The sequence below is a fragment of the Cervus elaphus genome, chromosome 10 (assembly GCF_910594005.1).
Source record: "Cervus elaphus chromosome 10, mCerEla1.1, whole genome shotgun sequence".
NCBI lineage: Eukaryota > Metazoa > Chordata > Mammalia > Artiodactyla > Cervidae > Cervus > Cervus elaphus.
Genome location: NC_057824.1, coordinates 39,193,506 through 39,211,642, shown reverse-complemented (window position 1 = coordinate 39,211,642; position 18,137 = coordinate 39,193,506). Strand labels below are relative to the sequence as shown.

Here is an 18,137-nt window from a genome sequence, read left to right as displayed (position 1 = left end):
CTTCCTGACCCAGGGATTGAACCTGAGTTCCTTACGTCTCCTGGCTTTGGCAGGCACGTTCTTTACCACTAGCGCCACCTGGGAATAATAGCCACTGTAAACCGTATGTAAACCTATTATCTGGCCAGGATCACGACCCCATTTGCAGGTGGGAAGAGGGAGCGGCCGGCCTCCAGTGGACTCAGTCCGTTCTTGGAGGCAGCAGTCTCCCTCTTGTCCGACCCCAAATCTAGCTCATCAGACCATATTCTTTAATAACATCTTTTATTGATCTTGCAAGAGAAAAAAATAGAAATTTATTTTAGAGTTAATGCCTGTACAGCTTTTTCCCCCCCTCCCCTCCTAACTTGCATGGTACAATTATTATAAATATCAACTGAGATCCTGGGAGCAAATTTGTGTGGTGCTTGTGTGATCTCCCAAACATATCTGACCTGTTACACACACCTCGGGCAGGGATGGAAGGGTGGGCTCCCTTTAAAGCCAAGGTACTCGTTTTGGTCACTAAAAGTTGATCAACCGCCACCCCCCCCACCCCCCGCCTCCGACTCCCCGGCAGCTCTCCTGGAAGTCTGGAGGCCCAGAGGTGGAGGCACTTGCCACATCCGGGAGGGTGAGGTGAGCCTAGAGGCTGGGGGCTTGGAAGCTACTGAAGTGATGGATCTTCTCTGGGAGAAACAATTCCTTATCTTCATGTCCGGCCCCACGCTCCTAATGAAAAGCGCATTTGCATAGCTGCTCGGCTGAAGCTGCAAAGCTCATAAAGTATTTGCTGGGGCTTTTGGTTGCATAGGAACCTACTTGGAGTACAGTACGGCAGCAGCGGGGCCAGGCCGGGAGCCAGGAAAACAACGGATTAATATTTGGAACGAGAAATTACCCACCACTGGGAAACCAATGAGGTCCCTGATCCGAGCTTGTTACACAGATGAAAATAGATGCGATCTGGGCTTCACGTGGCTGGTGGGGGCAAGGCACATGTCCAACTTGCCCAGAAGGTGCTAGAAGAGGGCAAAGGCTTGGGGACCCCTGGGCAAAAAGAGCCTCACCGCCTGGGGCCCAGGACGCAGGGGGACAAGAACAGATGGAAAGGGAGAAAAGCCTGGATCAGACAGAGGGAGTCCGCCCACCCTCTAGGCTAGTTCAAGTGGCAGGGGGCGTGGCCTCTGGGGCTGAGGGTGGGGCTGTGGCACTGGTCTTCTGCCTCCTGCCCTGGCATCTAGAGGGCATCTGGATGGGCCCTCCTGGCCCTCTGGGGTAGGACGCTGCCTGCCTGTCCCGTCGGCCTGGCAGCACTGCAGTGACTGGGGCCCGTGTGCCGGACGGGGGTACGGGGCTGACTCAGGGTGGCGGGTGGGTTCAGCTCCCTCAGTTCCTCAGTTTCGATCCCTTCTCAGGCTTAACCAGACGACAGAGACTCTGCATGACCAGGGACCCTCACAGGATCCCTCCTTCTCCACTGGGCCTGGGTGGGACCCCCTGGGACCGCCCCCCGCCCTGGGATGAGTGAAGTGGTGGTAGCAGACCAGGAGGGGTCCAGGGGAGAACCCCACCCTCCCGGCCAGCTCTGCCAGCCCCCAGATGAGGCAGGGATGGGGTGGAAGTGGGGGCCTCCGAAGGCAGGGCCCCACGCCTGTTGGAGTTGGGGTCTGAGGCCCCGTCTCCTCCACCCGGCTCAGCCATGCTCCGGGCCCTGGGGCGGCTGGCTGGGAGGCCTCCCCAGGCCACGTTACTGTGTTGCCTCTAGTCAGGCAGAGCCCACGGATCCTCTGACGGGCCCTGCTTTGTGGGATCTCACTCGAAAGTCACGGAGCCAGGAGTCCCTGGGCTCCCCGTGCTGACCCCAGGACTGCAGCGGCCAGCGGAAGACCACACCACACCCCATCTTCCTCCTGAACTCCTGTGTTTCCCAGGGCCGTTCACCCCTCGAGTCCCTTCTCCCCAGCGGGCCCCTCCACGCTGCAGCTCCCTTCTGCCCTCCCTGGTCTGGGGTCTGGGGTCTGGGTGGGCCCACACGAATGCCTGAGGCTGGGGATGCAGGTACTGCGTGGGGGCTGGTGACAGAGCCCCGTCCTGGCTGAGAGGACCAGCCCCGCTCCTTCGCCGGTCAGCACCGCCACCGTCTCGCTGTCTCCTTCTCGCTGATGCAGGTTTTGGGGCGTAAGGCTGTGGAGGGGTAGCACAAGAGGAAACAGTGTTACCCAGCCTCCATCCCCAAGGGCTGCCCCCTGCCCCCGGGGTGAAACCCACACCGCCCGGGGTCTCAGCATTCAAGGCCCCTGGAGACCTGGTCTCCTTCCCCAGCAGCCTCCAGCTCGGAGCAGGCTCGGCCACACTGTTCCCTCTGCCTGCCCAGCCCTGTGCGTCTTTTAGGATCCAGTTCAAGCATCCCCTCTCCGGGAAGCCTTTGCCCTTCGCATCCTCTCCGGGTTTCCCATGGTCCAAGGCCAACCCTCTCGATACAGCGCTTCTGCCCTTAATGGCTCTTTCCCCTCTGTACTGGTGGCTTCCGAGAAGCATACCACGTTACTCCCAGGGTTCTGACCCCATCACCCCTTCCACAGCTCCCCGGGCAGGTTCCCGGGTGGAGAAGAGGGGGCTGAGGGTGAAGGATGCCAGCTCCTTCTCTGTTTCGACCGAACCCTGGAAACCGGGTGGGAGGGGTGCTCTAAGCAGAGAAGGAGACTGACCTGGGTCAGCTGCATTCTGCTTCCTCTTCGAGTTGGTAACGATTTGGTTTTCATTCATCATCTGCACGTCCTGGTCCTCTACCTGATTACTGCGGGGAGGGAAAAGCCAGAAGGTGCCTTCCGGCTCCAGATGGCGTGTCTCTGCCATCCTTCCCCGTTAGGGCTGGCGGAGGGGGATATCGGAGGGGAGGGGAGGTCATAGGGCCAGCTCGGTGGCGGGGGGGGGGGGGGATGCACCTGATGGCGGTGTGCTTCTCCTGGTGACAGATGTCTGTGTCCTCGGTGAAGAGGATGGTGTGGTAGGGCAGCGTGGGCTCACACGTGGGCAAGATGCCCCCGACCAGGTGGCCCACCATGGCCAGGATCCCGTTGTAAACGAGCAAGTCATCCACCAGGAGCTGGACAGACAGAAGAGGGGCTGCGGGCCAGCACTGCCCTCCTCCTTCCCACGCGTGACCTCGAGTGAAGGGCATCACTGCCCAGAGGCTCGCCTACTACATACCCAGCCCGTGTTGTGATTTCAAATCTTCACGATGACCAGGGAAGGCACCTGGATCAGCCCCACGTTGCCAATGAGGATACTGAGGCTCCAAGGGCTCAAATCTTAAACCGGAGCTTGGAGGCAAACTCGGGTCTCTGACCCCCAGGACCCCACCCCGCCCGATTCTCCCCACCTGAGTCGCCCTCCTGGTAGGAAGAACCCCCCGCACCACTAATGATTCGAGAAGAAAAGATGAAAGAAAAGCCATGTTCTGTTTTTTTCGGGGTGATGACTCAAATCACTCGGAGAAGGCTTTGAATTCATGGACGGATGATGGCATAGATCCCTGCCTCTGAGGACCCAGCATTTGTGTCTAAGGTTGCAGCCGACAAGTAAATCAAACTGTGACAAATGATAATTGCTGGCGGCCTAATTACCAACGAGCATAATTATCTCCCCAAACCCAGCTAATAAGTACTTACGCCAAACTCCTTCACCCCTCGATGTGGTGTTTTTGCGTAATTCCACAGTTTGATCATTGACACCGTGGTGGGCAGATCGAAAATCACATAAACCCGGTTCACCTGTCAGAGGGAAGAACTAATTCAAACAGGCATGTTTGGGAACAGAGGCACGGGGCTGGGCCGGGGGGTGCCAGGCGTGGGCCCGTGTCGGCCGGCTGGGCTGCTCCGGGGCTGCTGGGCGTGGGGTTCTCGCCGCCTCTCATCTCCCCGAAGCCCATCTTGAGTCAGGTCACGTGTGGCTGCGTTTGCAACAAACCGCTGAGCTAGCTGTTGAAGGGCCTGTTTTCTGGGCCTGGCGTGGCCCTCATTTAAATGCCCACGGAGAATCAGGGACACCCTTCCTTTTCCTCCAGGTCAGGCCCAGAAACACAGTCATTCTGGGACTCCCAGGGCCAAGGGCGATGGCCCCCAACTCCAGAGTCAAGAGGCATGCCTCCCACCCCCGGAGCAACCAGCACAGCCTTGACCCCTGTTTGTCCTTTCCCTGAATCACAAATGAAAAGCGTTGCTGACTGGCTGGGAAGGTGCCGATGGTTAATTTCAGCAGAGATCTTTGAACCTCTGGTGTGGGGTAGTGGGGCGGGGGGTGTCCCAATCAGTGGCAAAAATCACCTAGTAAAGTAGGACCCAAGAGCCCCACACCAGCTCCCCGCCCCCAACACAGACTCTCAAATATTAGTGGGAAGATAGGGTAAAGCAAATAGAATTCAGTGTTGGCCACAGGCTGCAGGCTTAGCGTTGACCCAGGCCCTGGCTTTCAGCCCCAAGATGACGTAGGGGGATACGGGAAGAGTCAGTCTTCTGCTTGTACCATGGAAACATTCTAGATGAGGGGCTTCCAAATGAGTGCCCACAGGACTCAACTGGATACAAATATTTGAGTCCAGCTGGAAGAGGGACAGGTGGGGAGATTGCCCCCACACCCAAAGTTCTTCGTGTGAAAGAATGGCAAATGTCTGCTGGTCAAGGTCAAGATAGCCGAAGGCTGGACTGGCTAGGGGCCACCAGTTTGCAGCCCCAGGTGTGAAGGCTGATAGATCTAAGCATTTCCTGTCTGCAGTGGTGGGGCTCGGGCTGGGGGGGTCAGCCTCTGCTCAAGGGAAGCTGACGGAACATTGAAGGGGTGCTGCCCCTTCCTGGGAGGGTTTTGAGAGGAAAATGTACCCCTTGTCTTCCCTCCATGGGTCACAGGGGTGGGCACCCCAGCCCCTGCTGCACATCTACCCAGGCATCTGGGCCCGTGGCTGAGAGGCTGGGGGATGCGATCCGCCCCATCCCATCCCGCGTAGCCCCTCGCCTCCCTTGCTACCACCATCGACCAGGCCCAGATGAGCAAAGGCCCACCCCAGGTTCGCCATCAGGCCTTGGAGCAAAAGGATGGGTGGGACCACTTGTAGAGTCTGTGATCTGGGAGACCGAGTCGGTGGGTTGGAAGAGCTTACCAGGCAGGTGTGAGGACAGAGGGAGGGCAAGGTGGGAGCCAGGTACCCGGTGACATAAAAAAGGAGCAGAAATCAGGAATGTGGAGAGGCTGGGGCTGGATGGAAGAGGAGCGCGAAGCAGAGACGGGAAAGAGAACTGGAGAGGGAGGCTCACAGGGACGGAGGGTTCCCCATGCCCCCAGGCCTGCTGCGCTGGGCGCCTGGCCTCAGAGGCCCACCTGGCCCTTCATCTCCCTGGTGTCCGCTTATAATCAGCACCCCCAGAGCAAAGGGAAACACCTCTGGCCGGGAAGATGTGTTAGCAAAGACCCGAGCCTTCCTGGCAGCCCCCGGGCATTCTGACTTGTTTCGAGGTTAACTTGGCCTGGAAGGAAGATGTGTCGCTGAGGCTGGGGACAGAAAGTGCCACACACCCCCGCCAGCCCCCCATCCACCCCAGGGCTGGGAGCCTGCGGAACCCACCAGGCCAGGCAGGATGGGGGCCAGCCACATGTGTCTGCCATCGCTGGTGTTATTCACTTGGTCGATGAGCTTGTCAGGGGTCCGGACGTCCCCGCACACACCCTCCAGGGAGTTGACGCTGTCTGGGAAGGCGGCGATATCTGAGGACGCCTCTAAGCTGTCATAACCCAAAGCAGTGTGTTCGGCCCCACGCACTGTGGGCCCCTCTCGCGGCCGCCAGCCCCCATCATGCGGACGGCGTGGCCTGGGGGGACACCGGGGTGGGCTGAGCCGCTGTCTGCTGCTCGGGGCAGCTGGAGGAGTGTCAGCCAAATTAGACATGTTCTGGGGGAAAAGGAAGGCAAAGAGGCTGAGGGGAGTCGGGGTGAGGGTGGAGGGGTGGCCGGTTTCAAGGAAAGGAGAGGAAAGTATGCAGACAGCAGGCTGGAAAACATGGGTTACATGGAACTGCTGGAGGCCCGAATAAAAGGGGTTGCTGCCACTTTTATGGGCTTCCCTGGCGGCTCAGCTGGTAAAGAATCTGCCTGCAAAGCAGGAGACCTGGGTTCAGTCCCTGGGTTGGGAAGATCCCCTGGAGGAGGGCATGGCAACCCACTCCAGTATTCTTGCCTGGAGAATCCCATGGACAGAGGAGCCAGGCAGGCTACAGCCCATAGGGTCACAAAGAGTCAGACACGACTGAGTGACTGAGCAGCAGCCGTGGCATTTTTAATTTCCAGGTCTGGTTCCTACAGGGACATTTCCCTCTACCTTTGAGGATTCTGCTCCTTCCCCCGGGCCCCGCCGTGCTCCCTGCAATCTGGCTGGAGCCCCCCTTCTGCCTAGAAAGGATACTGTTCTCTGACAGAGGGATTTTTTCTCCTCTTTCGTCATATAGCTCCAGGCCGGTAAGACCGATGTAATAGGGGTCACCCCAGCTGGTCAGGAGCTGAAACTGGAAAATGACTGGAACATGTTATTAAGGAAAAAACAGGCTTAATTTTCTGGAGAACAGAGGGAGACAATTACAAAGATAACAGGGATATATATATGTGTGTGTATATATATATATATATTTTTTTTTTTTTTTGGTTTATAGAGATGAATGAGAGAGAAAAATGATTTTTTTCCCCTCCGAGACTAAAGTCAATCAAAATGTATGTGGCATGAAATTTTCTTTCATTTAAACAGCATATGAATGTGTGTATGTGTGTTTGAAGAATTCAGAAGTTCTCTCCAGGCCCCAGGAGACAGGGTGACAGGCAGGGAGGGTGTCCTTCAGGGAGCTGGCAGGATGGAGAAGCATCTGTCACAAACTCAGTGTATAGGACTGAACAGTGACCAGACCTCATAAACCACCTCCTGCCTCAGTTTCCCTGGTTGTAAAATGACAAGATCAGAGTGCCTGTTCCTTCCTCCACCCATTTCAAGTGTGGAGGGCATAAACAGCAAGGCGGGTTGTGGGAGTGTCACAGCTTTGGGGGGACAGGCTGTGCCAGGGTGACCCCCTCCTGGTGCTGACTGCATCCCACGTGCCAGCCCTCCCGCAGCCCTGCCCTCCACTGGCTCCCAGCACCCCCAGGAGCAGGCGTGGGAGGGTGATCCTCTGGGAGGGCGGGGGCGGGGGCCGGGTTGTAAATCAGAGGTGGTCCTTTCCCGGGAGATCCGGCAAATGAGACTGCCAGGCTGTCTGTGCTCACTAACCTGACTCTACCTCTTCCCAGCCGTGTGAGCTGGCAAGTTACTTAACTGTTCTGTGCCTCAGTTTTCTCTGCTGTGAAATGGGGATGCTAGCAGTACCCACCTCACGGGGCTAACACAGCAGGTTCATACAAGCGACCCACTGCCAACAGTGCCAGGCGGCAGAAATGGTCCAGCACATTTGAGCTATGACTCCTTCCCTTTTCACCTCCTCCCTGCCTGGTTCCAAGGAGAGCCCCCAGCCCCATCCCTGGGTGGGTTCCCGCTTCTCTGGCCCCTCCCAGCTACAGTCCTGGCTGCTGCCTCCTGAACCTCAGTCCAGCAGGGGAGTGGGGTCTGGAGCTCGTGTTGCCCACCCCAGTCCCAGAAGCACCGGTCTCCCTGAGGACCTGGGAGCCCTCCCATCCTCTCCGCAGTTTCCCTGCATGGGCTCTGCTGCCTCGGCTGTGGCCTGGCTGAGACCCAGGGCAGCAGCTAAAGCCCAGATCCCGCCCCAGGGCCAGCAAGGAGCTCCAAGGGCCTGGCCCTCTCCCTGGGTTCTGGGCTTGGCCCCGAGGGCCTGCGATGTGCAATGTGCGGGTGGCAGGAGGAGGAGTCCCCAAATGACTCAGTGGTAAAGATTCCTTACTTGGGAGACTTGGGTTCGATCCCTGGGTGGGGAAGATGCCCGGGAGAAGGAAATGGCAACCCACTCCAGTATTCTTGCCTGGGATATCCCATGGACAGAGGAGCCTGGTGGGCTACAGTCCATGGGGTCTCAAAAGAGTCAGACACGACTGAGCAACTAAACACCAACAGGAGGAGGATACAGCCGCAGGGCATCGGGGGCGCCTCATAGTCCATGCTCGCCCGCTCCAGGCTCTTCGTGTCCAGCCTGCAGACACAGAAGCAGAGGATTGTAGTGGCCCGAGTCGCTGGTCAGTTGTTCCCCGGGAGGACGGGGAGGGACAGAGAAGCTTCTGCTCACACGGAGTTTCCATCCACCGGGGGAGGCTCGTCCCCTCGGGTTTGACTCGTAATCCTCACAACAACCCTGGGAGCTGGGAAGTGAAGTCACTTGCTCAAGTCACACAGCTGGGAGGTGGCAGAAGTGGGATGTGACCCGAGGTCGTCTGGTTTCGGGGTCCACGCTCTGAACCACCCCACTCGACCTCAGTCCCTTCACGAACAAGGTTAAGTCCACGCTATGCTAACAGCTGAGACCCACGATGGACCAACGGATTGTGGTGCTGGGAGGGGGCAGGCTATTACCCCAGGCTTTGGTCAGGGATGTGATGTCTGAGCTAAGGAGAAAGCAGCCATGGGAAGAGTCACAGCTGAGCTGAGCCTTCCAAGACGAACAGCATCTAGAGCAAAGGCTGGTGGGAAGGAGCTGGGCAGTTGGTGTTTGCCCCAAAAAGCAGCCAGTCGGGGGTGAGGGGTGGGATAGGAGACAGGCAGGGAGAGGAGGCTGGGAGGTGGGGAGAGCCCTGAAGGCTTTGGCTTCGCGGATCCTGAGCAAGTGGCTTCAGTAGCCTGGGCCTCAGTTCCCACATCTGTGAAATGGGCACAACAACCCCTGCTTCAAAGATGGTTTGGAAGGATTATCTGAAGGATGAATACAAAGCATCTGGCTCAGAGCAGGCACACAGGAGGCAGACTCTCTCCTCCCCCAGATTCCTCCCTGCAGGGCTTCTCTCCCTGGTCCACCGCCAGTGACTTCCGGCTCTGGCCTGCTTTCTTCAATTTCAAGGGCAATGTTGTAATTAAGTGACTATTCCCAGTATCTGGCCCCTGGAGTGATGCCAGCTACAGTAGAGGGAAACTCATTTTTGTTTCGAGAGCTTGGCCTCTGGTATTTGGACATCAGGGGGCTTAAATGAGTAAACTTAACGTGGCATTTACAAATTGTTAGGAACTTAAAGCAGCTGAGACTGGGGCCAAGCAGTCCCAGTGAATCCATGAAATGTTAGGCTGCGTTTTCCTCTCTGAATCTTTCTAAATCAGGAACACAGAAACAAGACGGGGAAGGCCCTTCGACGAATCGGCCAGCGGGCGTTTCTGGAATCTAGGCAGCCTGGAGCCTCTTTTCCCAGCAGGAAGCCCAATGAAGCATTTAAAATCTCAAACACTCAAAACTGTGAGAAACCCAAACATCCTCAGACAAGGTGGTACATCCCCAGGCTTCCGGAGAGGCTTGGCTAAGCTTTAGAAAACTGGCCAAGTTGAAAAGCAATGTGTTTGATCATCACTTCAAAGCCCTTTAGGTACAGGCTTCAGAGCCTGATGCAAAGCCAGGGCCGGTAGGCTGGGAAGGCCCGTTTGGGGAGCCGCTCCACTCACCTCTGGACTGGCGGGGGCAACGGTCGGGCCTGCAGGTAGTCCACAAAGAGGATTTCTTGAGCAAAGTCAAAGTGGCAGTTGCCTGGTCCCTTCCGGATGAGGAAGCCCTCGGGAGGGGAGACACACAGGCCATCCAGGGAGACGTGGACGATCTTGGCCTAGCAAACGAAAAATACAAGGCTGAAGAGAAGGAGCCGGTGTGAGGAGGGCGGTGAGCGCTGATGTGTCTGGAGGTCCTGGTAGCTGCCACTTACGACCGAGGGCCTTCATGGAGCCCCCCAGGCCTTCCTCCCAGACCAGACCTCACCTGGTCAGGGGGCTCCTTTCCAATTGCCATCCCTACTCTGTGCCAGGCACTGGGCAGACAGCAGAGGAGTAGGTGGGTGAGGGCCCTGCCACGGAGGACACATATAGACCTTCTCTGGTCTACTCAGCTGCAGAGGCCTGGGGTCGTCAAGGGCATGGACTCAGCTGCTCTGGGATCCACCGTGAGTAGCTGTGCAAGTTATTCGACCCCTCTGCCTCAGTTTTCCTCATCTGTTAAATGGGTTCAATGAGGAGCCACCTTACATAAAGTCTCTAGAACAGAACAGTTCCTGGCACGCAGTGGGCCGGTGTTTGCCTAGATAAATCCTTCTCCACCCCCTGTTCACACCTCCTCTCCTCTCCTAGCCCTTTCCCTTGGGACAGAAGTGGACCCCTTCCTGATTTTCCTTCTTGAGCCCTTGGCCCGTGCTGTTAAGGGCATGTACCCCATAGCTGTGTCCTGGGTGGTCTCTGTGTCTCCCTTGATGGCAGACTCTGACTGGATGATCTCTACATCGACTTTAGGGCCTGGCACATAGTAGGTGCTTACTGAGAGCCTGCTGAATTGATTGGATCTGGACCAACATGTCCCCCTGTTCTAGGCCAGATTTTGCCAGCCAGAGGGCTGCGACCAACCAGTCAATGTCAGAGCCTAACGGCAGGGCCTGAGGTGGCTCAGCTCTGGTACCCTGGGCAGGGGTGATGTTGGGTGAGCAGGGAAGGGGAATCAGGGCTCCTTCGTGGTTAGCAGAACGGCCAGCTGCTGACCAAACTGAGGGTGTTTCACCCCTGGGAGACACAGAGAGGCTTCTCTGTGCAGAAAGAAAGGCGCCCTGTCCTGGGTCTCATGGATTACAATGTACCCCAGGGCCCTTCATTCCTTCAGCATTTAGGGGGTCCCCCTAGTCAGTCAGGGCTTCCCTGGTGGCTCAGCTGGTAAAGAATCTGCCTGCAATGCAGGAGACCCCGGTTTGATCCCTGGGTTGGGAAGATCCCCTGGAGAAGGGAAAGGCTACCCACTCCAGTGTTCTGGGCTGGAGAATTCCATGAACTGTATTGTCCATGGGGTTGCAAAGATTCAGACATGACTGAGCGACTTTCACTGTCACTTCCTAGTCAGTCACAGGGTGTATACACCTAAAAGGTATAGAGGGCTAGCTCCAGGCACGGCTGGATATGGCAACCCCAAACCTGTCACTATACCTCCACTTTGCTTTCCTCAAGGTTCCTGCCCAGGCCCCAGGGCTGGACCTGTGATCCAGGTCTGGCCAAATGGAGAATTGTCACCCCTTAGCCATGTGATTGGTTCAGAGAGATGAAACTCGATTAGAACAATCAGCATGGCTCCTGGGGTTTTGCTGGCTTGCTTGGAAAGAGGAGTTCTCTCTTCTGCTGGACTTGGAGCAGGCAGGATGTAAGTCTAGCACTGCCAGGGTTTGCCCGGTGGAGAAAGCCACCTGAAGTGAAGCTGAGGCCCAGGAAGCCCTTGTCCCTCTTCTAGAATCACCACCTCCCCCAGGAAGCATCCCTGACTTCTTCAGCACCCCCATTCCTTCCCTCAGGGGGAGCTTTAATTATCACCTCCATCTTACAGCGAAGGAAGCTAGAGTTCAGAGAGGCCAAGCAATTTGCCCAAGGACACCCTGGCGGGCTATGGAGCTCACCTCCCAGAGTGCCAGGCTGGGCTCTAACCTCATGCTAGGGGCCCAGAGCCAGGGTGCCCAGGAGCGTCTTGTGGGGTAGGCATCTGAGGCACACTTTCCCAGGGAGGGAGGGAGGGGGCCAGAGTTCCCATCCCACTGCAGCCCGGCTGTGCCCTCTCAGATGGGGCCCACCCTCCCAACGGTGGCCACTCGTCACGGGCACTGCAGCTGGTGGGGGCCACTCCTGGGAAGCGGGGCCCCAGGCCCAGTGTTTCCAGGCAGTAAATCTAGCATTGTGGAAGCTCAACTGGACAGACGGATTCACTCAGGGGAAGGCCAAGGTCCAGAGGCACGAGATGAGGCAGAAGAATGTTTTTTAATGCTAATATAGCTGACATTTTATACGCGCTTGACCTGAGAGTGTGCTTACAAAGACACCAGGGCAGCCTCGGGCGGGGGGTTTGTAAATTGCATGTTCCGGGGAGCCGAGGCTCCTGAAGGAGGTGGCAGTGGGTGGTGGAAGGGGGACTGCTCACTCCACTGTGATAAATCACCAGCGTCTTGAGGCCCTGGACGTGGTGAGGAGCCAGACATGGGCTCAGAGTAGCCTCACAGGCCAGGTCCTGGCCTTGTCAACCTCTGTGGGGTAGAGGCAGGCGTCTTTGTCCTCTTCCTTTTACAGCCGAGGAAACTGAGGTCCAGAGAAGGCAGGCCGTGTGCCAAAGGTCACACAGCTGTAAGGGCCGAGGGCGGGGGAGGGACTCAGACGCAGAGCCTGGTGACTTCAGGGTCCTAACTGCATTGCCATACTTTAGGTGACCTGGTCGTCATCATGTCTGTGTAGTGGGAGGGGACAATTGTCTCATGGTTCATGTGCACACCAGTCAGAAAAGCCCATGAAAGGGGGCACCTCCTGATAACTCTTTTCCACAAGCCAACAGAGGTCCCTGCTTTTCCACACCCAGCGGGAGAAGAACACGATGTGGAAATCAGAGTGTGGGCAACCAAGCCCAGCACATGGGGACTGGGCCTCTAGCTGTGTGACCTTGGGTGAGTGCCTGGACCTTTCTGAACCTCGGTTTTCAATATCCTGAAAGATGGGGGTAATAACACCTGCCTCCCAGAGGCTGGGATGCGGGTCCAGTGCAATGACTAGGTGTGAGAAGCTCTCAGCCCAGGCCTGGCTCCCAAATCTCTTGGAGAACAACAGGGCTGTGCAAGGAGGCACTGTGCGTGGGGGTGCTGGGCCCGCTGAGGACCCCCAGAGGACACGTAGGCGCTGCAGCTCCCCGAGTCTGCCCTGGGCTCTTTTGCCTGCATTTGCTGTTTGCAAAAGAAGGAAACGGCAGCAGCTCTCTCGCTCCCCGGCGGTAACCTCCCCCAGCTCCATTTGGAAAGTTCTGGAGGATTTATGCTCCTCTCCGGCAGCCACACCAGCCATTCATCAAGACGCTGTTTCTCTGACAGTGGACCGAGCACAGCCGCTGTTCCCCGGCTTACCCCTCGATAGGTGTCCTCGGGAGATTTATTGTAGTTCCAGAAGCGAAGGCCTGCGATGCTTTCGGCTCTGTCGAAGCGGATCGTGACCACGTGGTCCATCCCCGGCGAGAAGGGGATCAGCCACATATGCTCATCCTCCATTGTGATGTTGGCTCCATCAATTAACCTGTGCTCAGTGGGGAAGGCGGGGAGAGCTGAGGGCAGCCCGGTCGGCTGGGAGAACTCACACTGCGGGGTCGGCACCCACTCCTCTCCCCACCACGACAGCTGCCCCTGCCTGGCACGAGCCTGGCTGGAGCAGGCTTATGAAGGGGAGGTGAGACTAATCAAAGCAACAATGAGGAGTCATCACTTATCTGTGAAGTTAGACAAAACAAGAAACTGGGGGAGACAACAGCCTGTGCTGTTAAAGGGATTCTCTGGTGGCTTAGACGGTAAAGAATCTGCCTGCAATGTGGGAGACCCAGGTTCGGTCCCTGGGTCGAGAAGATCCCCTGGAGAAGGAAATGGCAACCCACTCCAGTATTCTTGCCTGGGGCTGAGTTGCCTGGTGGGCTACAGGCCACGGTGTCGCAAAGAGTCAGACACACCGAGCAACTAACACTTAGATGCTGTTAAAGATACACTGAAGCGATCATCAAGGCTTTTAAAAAGGATGGGGGTGGGGAATATATTATTTTTCAGGACTCTTTAACCCACTTCTAGAATATTCCTCCTAAGAAAAGTTTATTCAACATGTCAGAAAGCCATCTGTACCCAGATATTACTTACATTAGCAACAAACAAACCAACACTGAAAGAGGGAAAGGTTCAGTAAATCTATACAGTAATTAAGATGATCATCATGAGGATGATGCAGTAAAGTGAAAAGCCAGGTTATGGGATGGCAGGAGCACTGGTTTTAATGTTGTAAAATGAGGACAAGGATCAAGAGAGATTACCAAAAATGAAAAATACATTTCTGTCAGAGGGGACAGGAAGTGACAATTTCTATTTCCCCAGCTTTCTGTAAAATGCTGTATTGACTCTATGGTACATTTTGAAAGAACTCTATTCCTTCTTCCTTGTGCTGGAGGAGAAAGATACTAAAGCACTAGGGAGAACTTGGCAGCTCCTGGCGTGGGACAAGTACGAGCAGGAGCAGGTGCCTCTGGAGGGAGGTGGTCTGGCCTGTAGTCACACAGCCTGGGTAGCCCAGGGCAGCCTGCCCACCACTGGGCGGGAGCCCCCAGCACCCTCATGTTCTTTATTTAAAAAATAATTTTATTTTCGGCTGGGCTGAGTTTCCGTTGCTATGCGGGCTTTTCTCTAGTTGCGGAGAGCGGGGGCTGCTCTCTAGTTGCAGTGAGCGGGCTTCTCATTGTGGTTGAGAAGCACATTCTCTTGTTGCAGAGTACAGGCTCTAAGAGGCTCAGTAGTTGCAGCTCCCAGGCTCCCGAGCACAGGCTTAGTAGCTGTGGCGCGCCGATTCAGTTCCTCCTTGGTGTGTGGCATCTTCCCGGACCAGGGATCTAACCTGTGTCCCCTGCATTGATTGGCAGGTGGATTCTCTACCACTGAGCCAGTGGGGAAGCCCCATCATGTTCTAAAAGAGCTTGCCAGCTGGCCCACACTGCAGTCCCACCCTGGCTCATCCTTCCCAATTCTGTCCAGCATACCTCAGCCCTGACCCCAGCCCTGGTCTCACTTCCACTGAGAGGCCTGGCCCTGGAGATAGGAACCCACCTCTCAGTCTCTTGGGTGATCCCCCTCCCCTCACTCTCCCATTTTCCAGGTGACTTTGAAGCTGGTGCCATGTTTCCTAGATCTAATTTATTATTATTAATTGTTTTAAGTCTTCATTGACTTTGTTACAATATTGCTTGTTTTACGTTTTGGTTTTTTGGTTGAGAGACATGTGGGCTCTTAGATCCCCGACCAGGGATCGAACCCATACCTCCTGCACCGAAAGGCGAAGTCTTAACCACTGGACCGCCAGGGAAGTCCCTCCTAGATTTTAAGATAAACTTTGCTTTTCCTTTTTACATTTTAAAGTTTTGGACTTGGAATAAATCTTACAAGCAAAGTGTTCATCCAAGAAGGTAATGTTTCTTTTTTTTTCCTCTAAAAGGTTGTTATTAAATTGATGGATGGTGTGTCTTACAACTGCTGGCATCTTAGAACTGAGGAAATTCAGCAGTTTAACCCTGGGGTGTTTGTGGAATTAAGCTGGCTGAGGTCTACCACTAGAGAACCTTCTGTTTCCTTCCAAAAGCAATTACCTCCCTGTCCTAGAAATGGGGCCACTTCCAAAGAAGAACTACTGCCCAGTTCTGAGAGTGGAGAGACCTGTTGAAGCGCTTAGAGCTGACAGTGAAGGGAATTCCCTAGCGGAAATTCTCAAGAATATATAAATGGTACTTCCTAGCTCTGTCCACAAAAAATCCTAGAAACAAGGACTGTGCAATGAGCATCCCTAGTGGCTAGACTATGGTCTCTAAATACCATTTCCCACTAGAAGGAGCCTGGGTTTCTAGGAGAAATGGCTGATCCCATACTGGGGATAATACATGTACAAGAGGAACCTGGGATTCCTTGTCATATCAGAAAGGAAGGCAGCTATGAGAGACTATTTTACAGAAGGATTCGGGAGCCCCCAGTGTCTAAAGAGGGATCAATCTGACCATCCATAGGATAAAAACTGCAGTAGATTGAAACCCTTCAGACACAGTAGATTTAAATCCCTGAGTTTATGGTAGTCAAAACCAACAAATGTTTTAAAGGATTCTAGAGAAACAATTTGCTCTTTTGAAAACTGAAGAAATAAAGGGAAAGAATCAAGCATCAAACTGTCTTTCCTGTTTGAACTGTACCTCAAAGTAACTAAGTAATTGAGGCAAATTTTCCCTTTACTGACAAAAACAAACAAAAAGAATGATAGGATCAGTCTATCATCGTTTCACAACCCCTAAAAGAGTAGTAGATCTAACCACTAAGTGTTGGCTAACAGCATCACAAAAAGCCTGACAACCAGATGGTCCATGAGTCCAAAGGAAATATGCCTTGACATACATGACCTGATAGTTACGTCTTGTTCTAAAGGCCAAATCTCAATATGATCAGGCCTCTAGATCTAGTGAACAGTTTACAAGAAATACAGGAGCTTGAGGAACAAGTTAATACCATAGTGATGCAGTAAAATCCAGACTCAACAGAGCAAAAACCCTGGTTTCTTCTACAGATAATTTATAAGCAAAAAGTGAAAAAAGATGGAAGGGAACCCAGAGATTATGAGAGACTTAGGTGATATATCAACCATCAAAGGACTTACTAACAAATAGAAATAGACTCACAGTCATAGAAAACAAACTTACGGTTACCAAAGAGGAAAGAGGCAGGGGAGGAATAAACAGGAGTTTGGAATTAACATATACACACTACTATATATAAAACAGATAACCAACAAGGACCTACTGTATAGTACAGGAAACTCTACTCAATATTTTGTAATAGCCTCTAACAGAAAAGAGTTTAAAACAGAATATGAATTTACATATATATATATATATATATATAATACACATATACATGCATATGTGTGTGCTAGTTGTTCAGTTGTGTCTTACCCTTCACGACCCCATGGACTATAGCCCACCAGACTCCTCTGTCCATGGAATTCTCTAGGCAAGAATACTGGAGTAGGTAGCCATTCCCTTCTCCAGGGGATCTTCCCAACCCGGGATCAAACTCTGGTCTCCTGCATTGCAGCAGACTCTTTTATCATGTGAGCCACCAAGGAAGCCCATATATGCATAAATTTATATATATATACATATTCATATATGCATATACATATATTTGTGTATATATGTATATGCTTATACAGGCATCCCAGGTGGCGCTAGTAGTAAACAGTCTGCCTGCCAATGCAGGAGACATAAAAGATGTGGGTTTGACCCCTGGGTCAGAAAGGTACCCTGGAGGAGGGCCTGGCAACCCACTCCAGTATTCTTGCCTGGAGAATCCCATGGACAGAGGAGCCTGGTGGGCTACAGTCCACAAAGTCACGCAGTCAGAGGAGAATAAAGTGACTTAGCACAGCGCAGCTCGTATGCATGTGTATATATTTACATATACGTGTATCTATATCTGGGTCACTTTACCATATACCGGAAACTAACACAATACTGTAAATCAACTATATTGCAATAAAAATTTTAAAATATATTTTAAAAATTAAAAATTTGTTTTTTACCTATGGCACTTAGCTTGCAGGATTTTAGTTCCCTATCAACTAGGGATCAAACCCAGGCCCCCAGCAGTGGAAACATGGACTCCTAACCACTGGGCCACCAGGGAATTACAAAAAAATTTTTTTTAAAGAGACACAGTAAGCAATCACAATGTATAGACCATATCTGGATGTCAATTCAAGGAACAAACTGTTATAAAGGGGGGAAAAAAGATGGTCAGGGAAACAGAAATATGCTAGATATCTAGTAATTTAAAAGAGTGCTCAGTCACTCAGTCATGTCTGACTCTTTGTGACCCCAAAGAGTCGCCCGCCAGCCTCCTCTGTCCGTGAGATTCTCTAGACAAGAATGCTGGAGTGGGTTGCCATTTCCTTCTCCAAATTTAAAGGAAGGACTGTTAATCATTTAGGTGGAATAATGATATCTGGATCAGGTTTAAGTCCTCATTGTTTAGAGATACATACTGAAATACCCAGAGATGAAATACTTTCAGACCCAGGATTTGCTGCAACATACTCTGGGCAGAGGGGAAGGAACTGGGTGGGTGTGGATGAACAAGCGAGGCCAGGCCAGCTATGAGCAGATCACTTTTACAATTGGCAGCGGGGACCACAGGCTCCCAGTCTAAGTCTGCAAGAGTGTGACTCACCAAGATGGCCCCTGATCGGGCAATGCAGCAGCCATGACGGCCACGGTTAAGGAGCACCCTGGAGGAAAGCAGGGAGGAGGCCCCCACTGATCCCACACACTCTGGGCCAGGCAGTGGGTGCAGTTGTGACGTGGCAGCCCCCTTGCTGCCCAATAGCCAGATTACTGTCCCCATTCTACTGAGGCAGGGGAAGACAGTATAACTTT

General features: G+C 53.8%; 1 protein-coding gene across 7 annotated transcripts in view; it reads right to left on the bottom strand.

Annotated features, from left to right (window-relative positions):
• Positions 1-247: 247 nt before the first annotated feature.
• The window catches only part of LOC122701544 (katanin interacting protein), a 228,563-nt gene continuing 210,673 nt past the window's right edge, over positions 248-18,137 (bottom strand). For all 7 annotated transcript variants that reach the window (XM_043914569.1, XM_043914575.1, XM_043914573.1 and 4 more), the window contains 9 exons: positions 13,051-13,216; positions 9,602-9,759; positions 8,089-8,153; positions 6,434-6,544; positions 5,600-5,739; positions 3,654-3,755; positions 2,928-3,088; positions 2,691-2,779; positions 248-2,166 (listed from right to left, as the gene is read on the bottom strand). In XM_043914569.1, coding sequence (XP_043770504.1) covers positions 2,108-2,166; positions 2,691-2,779; positions 2,928-3,088; positions 3,654-3,755; positions 5,600-5,739; positions 6,434-6,544; positions 8,089-8,153; positions 9,602-9,759; positions 13,051-13,216 — 1,051 coding nt within the window. In that variant the 3' untranslated portion in view covers positions 248-2,107. The remainder of the gene's footprint in view (positions 2,167-2,690; positions 2,780-2,927; positions 3,089-3,653; positions 3,756-5,599; positions 5,740-6,433; positions 6,545-8,088; positions 8,154-9,601; positions 9,760-13,050; positions 13,217-18,137) is intronic.